Below are 9533 nucleotides of genomic sequence, written 5' to 3' on the forward strand. Positions count from 1 at the left end.
CCTCCGGCACTACAGGGGTCCCGCCCCCCCGTCCCAGTACCGATCGCGCCCCCTCCACCGCCCCCGGCCCGGAGGCCGGCGTCCCACCGGTTTCCTAGCAACCGCTACTTCCGGTTTGGGGTGGGAGCAGCGCCCCACTTCCGCCCGCAGCCACACAGACGCCCCCTGGCCCGGAGGAGCGGCCTCGCACCCCAAGGGGCGGGGCCCCGGGAGTCCCCCGCCTCTCCGCTATTGGCCGGCGTGCCGGGAGCCGCCGCGACGATTGGCGGGCGGGCGCCGCCGTGGGCGGGGCTCGGCGTCGGCGGGGTATATAAGGACGCTGCGGCGGCGGGGCGCGGGGCCGGCGGGCGGGCGGCGGGAGCGGTGCGCTCTGCGCCGCCGCCATGCGGGAGCGGAGGCCGGCACCGGCCGCCCCGGCCCGCTGCAAGCTGGTGCTGGTGGGCGACGTGCAGTGCGGCAAGACGGCCATGCTGCAGGTGCTGGCCAAGGACTGCTACCCTGAGGTGAGCCGGAGGCGGGACCGAGCACCGGGGACCGGCAGCGGGACCGGGCGCTGACGCTCTCGGTGCCGTTGCAGACGTACGTGCCCACCGTGTTTGAGAACTACACGGCGTGTCTGGCCAGCGAGGAGCAGCGGGTGGAGCTGAGCCTCTGGGACACCTCCGGTACCGGGGGCGGGGGGAAAGGTGCATGCACGGGGGTGGCGGTGGGGGAGCCCTCCGGTACCGGGGGGTGCAGCGGGGCGGGGGCAGCCCCGGCCCCGGGGGGGGGTGGTGATGAGGGTATTTGCTGGGGGAAGGCGGTTTGGGGTCTCGGGGAGGGGGTGGCTGTAGTGGGGGGGGCAGGCCTGGCGTTTGGGGGGGGGCCCTGTGGGGGGGCTGCAGTGGAGGGAGCCCTGCAGTGGGGTGCATGGGGGTCCCTGCGGGGGGGGGGGGGCTTGGTGGCCGCAGTGGGGGGATGCCGGGGGGGCTGGTTTAGGGTGGGGGGCCGGATCCCTGGGGCTGGGGGGCGCAGGGGGGCCTGGCTGCCAGGGAGTCCCTGGGGATTGGCCTGGGGGGGGCACAGACACAGCGCTGCCCCCCTTCCTGGGGGGGTCCCCGGCACTGCTGTGAGCCCCCCGGGTAGGGCATGGGGTGCCGGGGCCCCTGCGGGGCTGACTGCGAATGGGGGGGGGCAATGGGGCACCCAGGTATTGCCCCTCCCTGGGCACCCCTAAAGGGCTGGGGGGGCACGGGGGGTGCTGGGGCAGCCCTGCCCTGGTGCTGCAGTGTCCCCCCCGTCGGAGGGGGGGTCCCCGCCACCCGCGGGTCCCTGTGTTGCTATGGCAATGCGCTGGCGCAGCCTCTTTGCTATTCCACGCACGGAGCGTCTGGGTTGAAAAAAAAAAAAACAAAACCCCACAACCACCAACCCCTCCGAGGCCTTTTGGGGTCGTGGGTGGTGATGGGGGGGCACCCTGGCCACCCCCACACCCGCAGGAGCACCCCACTGCCCTGGCACCCCCACGCACCGTCCCCCACGCACCGTCCCCGCAGTCCCCAGTGCGGTGCTGGTGGCCCCGGCTCCCCAGGGACCCCGTGGGGGTGGCAGCCCCCCACCCTGCTGCGTCCCCCCCCCAATTCCCCCCCGACACACCTGCGTGCTGGCGGGGCTCCCCAACATGGCGGGGGGGGCGGCTGTTATATAAATGCCACGGGATCCATTTCCTGCTGCCTCGTTAGGGGCCGATGGCGATGTTAATGGATTGTGGGGAGCAGAGGTGGTGTTTTGGGGGGGGACGGGGGACTCTAGAGCTGTGTCCCTTCACAAGCACCCACTCCCGGGGGTCTGGGTCCCTTTGGGGGGGGTGCTGTGCGATGACACCCCGTTTTCTCCCAGGTTCTCCCTACTACGACAACGTGCGTCCCCTCTGCTACAGTGACTCCGATGCCGTCCTGCTCTGCTTCGATATCAGCCGCCCCGAGACCCTGGACAGCGCGTCCAAGAAGGTGAGGGGCCGGCGGGGAAGCCCCTCTGCGGGGTGGGGGGGAGCATTTTGGGGTCCTCTTGTACTGACAGCGGCTCTATGTCGTCCCCCCCCCAACCCCGCAGTGGAAAACGGAGATCCTGGACTATTGCCCCAACACGCGGGTGCTGCTCATCGGCTGCAAGACAGACCTACGGACGGACCTGAGCACCCTGATGGAGCTCTCGCACCAGAAGCAGGCACCCATCTCCTATGAGCAGGTTGGGTGGGGGGTGTTCCCATGGAGAGGGGGTGTGGATGAGGGGTGTTCCCATGGGCGGGGGGGGGGGTGGATTTGGGGTGCTGCAGCGGCCTCACGCGGGGTTGGGTTGCAGGGCTGCGCGGCGGCCAGGCAGCTGGGAGCCGAGAGCTACCTGGAGTGCTCGGCCTTCACCTCGGAGAAGAGCGTCCACAGCATCTTCCGGACCGTGTCCGGCATCTGCCTCAGCAAAGCCCCCCCGCAGCCCCCCAAGAGCCCCCCTCGCAGCCTCTCCAAGAGACTCCTGCACCTGCCCAGCCGCTCCGAGCTCATCTCCTCCGCCTTCAAGAAGGAAAAAGCAAAAAGCTGCTCTGTCATGTGAAGGGGGGGGATGTGAATGCCCCCCACTTCCTCCTCCTCAAAGCCCCCAGCCCCCCCTGAGTCCCCAGGATGGGGTAGGGGGCTGGACAGGGCCACAGAGCCCCCCCCAAAGGAGGACGGGGGGTGCCTGCCACCCTCCCACCGCACCGCTCCCCCCACCAGCCCCCAGCCTGGGGGGCCAGCCCCCCATGGAGCTGCCATGGGTGGGGGTCCGAGGGGGGGGGGGTGCGGTGCACAGGGAGGGTGCTTGACAGCTGCTCCCCAATCCCGGGCTGGGGGGGTTCATCCATGGACTCATCCTGTTCCCCCCGTGCTGCCCCATCCCTCATCTGCTGCTTGGCCCCGGGGACCCCGGTGGGGAGGGGGGTGCCAGGGTGGGGTGGGGGCTGTTTTATGGACTGTCTGGGGGGGGGGGGGGAGGGAGGGGGGGGGGGGTCTCTGTTCCATGGTCAGTGTTATTAAAAAGCTTATTTATTATCGGAAATATAACACCCACCCACGTGCAGCGGGCGCCTGGTCCTGTTTTTGGGGTGGGGGGGTGGAATCCCATCTTTGGGTGGGGGTTGTTGAGGTGCACCCCAGGGCAGGGTCCCTTCCCGTGTCACCAGTGCCAGCAGGGAGGGGTGACAGTGCCACTGACGTCCGCCTGTGCTGTCACCCGTGGGTGGTGACACAGAGGGCAAAGTCCCTGGGGTGAAAGGGTGCTGTTGGGTGCCCCCCATAAAGTTCCTTCTTCCCCCCCGCCATGGGTCTCTCCTGCTGCCCACCCCCAAATTGGGGGGGGGGGGGGGGTGTCAGTGGGGGTCTCGCGCGGCACCGTGGGCCGCGCAGGGACGTGGGGACATTGACACGGGGCGGGGGGGTGTCCTGGGGGGGGCATTGTGGGGTTTGGGGACGCGCGGGGTCAGGGGCGCTGCGCGGCGGAGGGATCTACGGGGCGCGGCGGTTCTGTGGAAGCCGGCGCGGGGGGCTGCCGGGAGTTGTAGTCCCGGCGCGGAGGCGGCCTCGCGTTCCCGGCGTGCCCCGCGGCGCCGGCGGACATGGCGGCGGGGCGGCGCTGAGGCCTGGGACCGCGGCGGTGAGCGGGGCTCGGGGGGCACCGGGAGGCCGCTGGGTTCTCCCGCAGGAACGTTCCGGGGACCCCTCTGGGCCCGAGGGGCTGGAGGATCCCGCTACCGCCCCTCACCGGGCTGCGCCCCAGCACCGGGGACCCAGGGCAGGGCCTGCATCCCCCGGTCCCCCAGCCCTCCCCGCTCTCTCCTGGCGTCCCTCTGCCCCCCGCCCCGGCTCCCCCAGCCCTTCCCGGGGCTCGGCAGCTACCCCGGCGCCCTCCTCGGGTCCCCCAGCCCTCCCCGCGCCCCTCTGCCCCCCCACCCCGCGTCCCCCAGCCCTCCCAGCATCCCTGTGCTCCCCACTCCGGGTCCCCCAGCCCTCCCGGCATCCCTCTGCCCCCCCACCCCGGGCCCCCCAGCCCTCCCAGCATCCCTGTGCTCCCCACCCTGGATCCCCCAGCCCTCCCGGATCCCTCCCGGCATCCGTCTGCCCCCCCGCCCCGGCTCCCTGCATCTCTACAGCCCCCCGGTGCCCTCCCCAGGTCCTCTGCGCTCCCCACGGCTTCCCCAGCCCTCCTCGCTCCCTCCCGGGGTGTCCCCCCGCAGTCCCCCCCCTCCGTCTGACCCTCTCCCCCGCAGATGGCCGGAGAACTGACGGATAAGAAGGACCGGGATGCGTCCCCTGTCAAGGAGGAGAGGAAGCGCTCCCCGCTCCCCTGACAGGGACCGGGATCGGGATCGGGACCGTGACCGGGACCGCAAGGGTTCCCCCTCCAAGGACAGGAAGCGGCACCGGTCCCGGGACAGGAGACGAGGCAGCCGGTCGCGGTCCCGCTCTCGGTCCAAGTCAACAGAGAGGTGAGGGGTGTTACAGGTGGCTCCCCAGCTTTTTAGGGAAGAGCTCTTCCACCGTCCCGTGTCCATAATGGCCCCACAAAGGGGCAGGGGTGGGTGGTTGGGCTGGGGCCGCGCTGTGACTGCCCCGCTCCGCAGGGATCGCCGGCACAAAGAGCGCGACCGGGACCGGAGCAAGAAGGACCGGGACCGGGAGAAGGATGGGCACCGGCGGGACAAGGACAGGAAGCGGTCAAGGTGAGCCCTATCTCTTTTTGGGGCGTCCCTGCTCTCCCATAAGCACCCCGGTGCTGTTCCCTGCGGGAAGCGTTGTCCTGGGTGAAGGCAGGGTTCCCCCGGTCGGCGGGGACGGGGTGACCCTGTGGCTGCGTTCGGTGCCTGATTCCTCTTTGTTTTGCCGGGAAGCTTGTCCCCAAGCAGGGGCAAGGACTCAAAGTCCCGGAAGGAGCGGGACTCACGGAAAGTGGAGGAGGAGGAGGAGAATGCCCTGAAGAAGGAGAAGGTGAGGAGGGGGCTTGGCTGGGAATAGCTCCTGGGGGAAATCGCTCTGGTGAGGCACAGGGTCCCCGATGGGGGCTACTAACGGTCCGGCCCCACGTTCACAGGCCCAGCCCCTGTCCTTGGAGGAGCTGCTGGCTAAGAAGAAGGCTGAAGAGGAAGCAGAAGCCAAGGTAGGAGCAGAAGCCTCATCCCTGTGTCAGGGCTCTCCCGTACCGTGCCTGCGGTACACAATGGATGTTTGGGGGGGGTGGGTCCTGTCCTGGGGCAGCCTTGGCAGCGAGGGGGTTGCTGCCGGGCCTGGTGCGAGCCTTCCTCTCTCCCTCCCAGCCCAAGTTCCTGTCCAAGGCGGAGCGGGAGGCCGAGGCCTTGCGGCGGCGGCAGCAAGAGGTGGAGGAACGGCAGCGGCTGCTGGAGGAGGAGAGGAAGAAGAGGAAGCAGTTCCAGGAGATGGGGAGGAAGATGCTGGGTAAGGTGTCGTTCCCACCGCGGCCTGCCTGGCTGTGAGGGGCTGAGGCAGGACCCGCTGCAGCCCCCCAGCCCTGGGGTGGGGTGGGTGCTTGGCGCTGAGACCCTTCCCCTGCTCCCCAGAAGACCCCCAGGAGCGTGAGCGCAGGGAGCGCCGTGAGCGCATGGAGCGGGAGACTAACGGCACGGAGGATGAGGAGGGCAGGCAGAAGATCCGGGAGGAGAAAGACAAGAGCAAAGAGCTCCACGCCATCAAGGTAGCGCTGGGGGCCGGGCTGGGGCGGTAGGGGTGCTGGGAGACCTGGGTTCCCTCCCCACTGATCTCTTCCTGCCCGCAGGAGCGTTACCTGGGAGGAGTGAAGAAGCGCAGACGCACGCGGCACCTGAACGACCGCAAATTTGTCTTTGAGTGGGACGCATCGGAGGACACGTCCATCGATTACAACCCCCTGTGAGTGGTGAGGTGCCCCTGGGTGCTCCTGGGGGTGCGGGGCAGCCCCGGCCCTGCCCCTGACGCTCCCGCCCCGCTCTAGGTACAAGGAGCGGCACCAAGTGCAGCTGCTGGGCCGTGGCTTCATCGCGGGCATCGACCTGAAGCAGCAGAAACGGGAACAGTCGCGCTTCTATGGTGACCTGATGGAGAAGAGGCGGACGCTGGAGGAGAAGGAGCAGGAGGAGTGAGTGCGCGTGGCGGGGAGCTGGGAGGGTGCTGAGGGGTGTTTGGGGTGCTGGCTGCCTCCGCTTGACCAGGGTGCGGAGCTGGGGGTGGCTCCTCTGGGCTGCAGCACGCCCTTAGGATGGGTGGCAGGATGATTCCAACCTCCCCAGAGACACAGGGTGAGCCCTCGCCCCTTCCTTACCCCCCCATCCAGGGCCCGGCTGCGGAAGCTGCGGAAAAAGGAGGCCAAGCAGCGCTGGGACGACCGGCACTGGTCTCAGAAGAAGCTGGACGAGATGACAGACAGGGACTGGCGCATTTTCCGCGAGGATTACAGCATCACCACCAAGGGGGGCAAGATCCCCAACCCCATCCGCTCCTGGAAGGACTCCTCCCTGCCCCCCCACATCCTGGAGGTCATCGACAAGTGTGGCTACAAGGTGGGCATGGGGAGAGGGGGCTGCTGCTAGCAGACCCTGGCAGCCCTCGGGCGAGCGGGGTCAAGGGGAAAGGGCTGGCTCGCGGGGTCAAGTCTTTTGGGAGGGGGTGAGAAAGGGAAGTTCTGCTCCCAAACCTGCTGTTCCCCTCGCCAGGAGCCCACCCCCATCCAGCGCCAGGCCATCCCCATCGGCCTGCAGAACCGCGACATCATTGGCGTGGCTGAGACTGGCAGCGGCAAAACGGCGGCTTTCCTCATCCCGCTGCTGGTGTGGATCACCACCCTGCCCAAGATCGATCGGTAGGTGCGGCGAGGCAGGGCGGGGTGGCTCTGCGGAAGGCGGCGGGGGGAGCGCGTAGCACCGTGGGTGACGTGGCTGTGCCCTGCCGTGCCGCAGGATTGAGGAGTCGGACCAGGGTCCCTACGCCATCATCCTGGCCCCCACCCGAGAGCTGGCCCAGCAGATTGAGGAGGAAACCATCAAGTTTGGGAAACCTCTGGGCATCCGCACGGTGGCCGTGATTGGAGGCATCTCCCGCGAGGACCAAGGCTTCCGCCTTCGCATGGGCTGCGAGGTGAGTGTCAGCCCCTGGGGAGGGCGGTGGGGGGACCTGGGAGGAGCAGTTCAGCCCCGGGCTGCGGATGCCAACCCTCCTGGATCCCCCTCCCCAGATCGTCATCGCCACGCCAGGCCGTCTCATCGATGTGCTGGAAAACCGGTACCTGGTGCTGAGCCGCTGCACCTACGTGGTGCTGGACGAGGCAGATCGCATGATCGACATGGGCTTTGAGCCTGACGTACAGAAGATCCTGGAGCACATGCCCGTCACCAACCAAAAACCCGACACCGACGAGGCCGAGGACCCCGAGAAGATGTTGGCCAACTTCGAGTCGGGGAAACACAAGTACAGACAGGTGGGCGCGGGCAGGAGACGCACAGCAGCATTGTGGGTGCTCCCGTGGGGCTGAGCGCAGTCCCCGGGGCGGAGAGGGGACAACCTGGGACTTTGGGGCACGCACCAAGGCAGCGCAGCCGCGTTCCTGCCATGCAGTGGACGTCGCTCACTGCCCCCTTCTCTCGCAGACCGTTATGTTCACGGCCACCATGCCGCCGGCGGTGGAGCGCCTGGCTCGCAGCTACCTCCGTCGTCCAGCCGTGGTCTACATCGGCTCCGCCGGCAAACCCCATGAGCGGGTGGAGCAGAAGGTCTTCCTCATGTCGGAGTCGGAGAAGAGGTGCGGAGGGGGCTGCTGAGGCGGGGAGGATGGCTCTTGGGGGTGGTTTTGGGGTATTTAAGGGTGAGGGAGCTGTGGGAGGGGGGACTGGAGAGCGGAGGGACTCCTGCTCAGCCTCTCCTTGCCCAACTGTCCTCCTCCCCAACAGGAAGAAGCTGTTAGCCATCCTGGAGCAGGGCTTCGACCCGCCCATCATCATCTTTGTCAACCAGAAGAAGGGCTGCGACGTGCTGGCCAAGTCCCTGGAGAAGATGGGGGTGAGTTTGGGCTGGGCCGGAGCCCCTCAACTTCGGCTGTGGCGGGTGGGGGATCGTCCTGAGCCCCTGCACCCCTGTCCCGGCGTGGGGACCCCGCGACACGGCTCCGGGCACCGCTGACCCCCGCCTCCTCTCGCAGTACAACGCCTGCACCCTGCACGGCGGCAAAGGCCAGGAGCAGCGAGAGTTTGCCCTCTCCAACCTGAAGGCCGGGGCCAAAGACATCTTGGTAGCCACGGACGTGGCCGGCCGCGGTATCGACATCCACGACGTCTCCATGGTCGTCAACTACGACATGGCCAAGAACATCGAGGGTGAGTCGGGGCCAGAGCCCGGGGGGCTGCGGGGTGTGGCGGGGGCTGCCTGGCCCCGGCGCTGCCTGCGCCGAGGCCCTGCCTGACCCCACTGCCCCACTCCAGATTACATCCACCGCATCGGGCGGACGGGCCGAGCCGGGAAGAGCGGCGTAGCCATCACCTTCCTCACCAAAGAGGACTCCACCGTCTTCTACGACCTGAAGCAGGCCATCTTGGAGAGCCCGGTGTCCTCCTGCCCACCCGAGCTGGCCAACCACCCCGACGCCCAGCACAAGCCCGGCACCATCCTCACCAAGAAGCGGCGGGAGGAAACCATCTTCGCCTGAGTCCCCAGGACCGGTGTCCCCCTCTCAGTCATCCCTTCGGGGGCCACGGGACCAGGGGCTGCCAGGACTTTTCTGGCCGCTCTTTTCCCAGACCCCCAGATCCCTGTGAAGCCGGGACTGCTGACAGCAGAGACTGGGGCTGGGGCTGTCCCAAAATGTCCCCCCTGTTCTCCCAGTCCCTCTTCCTGCCTTCCCCACGGACCGGTGGAGCTGCCAGAGGCTGTCTGGGGGCAGGTTCCTCCCTGCCCACCTGCTGCCGGGGCTGGGCTGGTGCTGGGCTTCGCACGCTGATTTTTAGGCAGGGCTGTCCCAGGAGCTGCGTTCGTTTCACCCTTTTTTTAGCTGAAACTCCAGGCTCCAGGAATAAACCCGCAGCCACGTTGTCGGACGTCGCCTCCTCGCGCTCTCCCTTCCTGCCGCGTCGCCAGCCCCTGGGTGCTGTCTCCCCGCACCCTCCCGCATTCCCCGAGGTGCCGGGAGCCAGCAGTGCCCCTGAGGGGAGAGCTTTTGGGTGCTCGGCACCCACCAGCGCTGCGTCCTTTCCCCCCTGCAACCCAGCGTCCCCCCCCGCCACCCCCAGAGACACGGGCACCAGCACCTCCGAGCACTCTTTGTGTTTCTGAAACCGGTTACAGGGAAATCAGTGCTTTCTACAAAAGAAATTATAACAAATCTGTGACCCCCCACCCGCGTCCCTCCCTGCGAAGGGCCCCGGGGGGGGGGGGTGCGGGGGGCTCGGCCCAGCGCCGGGACCCTCCGCTGACCAGCCCCCGGCCGAGGGCAGTGGGTGCTGTATTTACAGGACTGTGCGGTGACGGCTACGTGGGGAGGGGTGGGCGGTG

The 9533-nt window shown here is 68.4% G+C and overlaps 1 protein-coding gene across 1 annotated transcript; it reads left to right on the forward strand.

The window, feature by feature from the left end:
- The first annotated feature begins 461 nt into the window (after window positions 1-461).
- DDX23 (DEAD-box helicase 23) lies at window positions 462-9085 on the forward strand. Its single transcript, XM_075724913.1, is given in 21 exon segments — window positions 462-503; window positions 578-665; window positions 1879-1988; window positions 2092-2226; window positions 4277-4354; window positions 4356-4495; window positions 4631-4729; window positions 4898-4994; window positions 5098-5163; window positions 5321-5459; window positions 5582-5715; window positions 5797-5909; window positions 5992-6135; window positions 6331-6556; window positions 6710-6855; window positions 6953-7130; window positions 7228-7470; window positions 7640-7791; window positions 7940-8048; window positions 8188-8362; window positions 8468-9085. Coding segments are annotated over 21 exon segments (2832 nt in total). The 5' UTR covers window positions 462-467; the 3' UTR covers window positions 8692-9085.
- Window positions 9086-9533: the final 448 nt, after the last annotated feature.

This window comes from Pelecanus crispus, chromosome 26, assembly GCF_030463565.1.
Source record: "Pelecanus crispus isolate bPelCri1 chromosome 26, bPelCri1.pri, whole genome shotgun sequence".
NCBI lineage: Eukaryota > Metazoa > Chordata > Aves > Pelecaniformes > Pelecanidae > Pelecanus > Pelecanus crispus.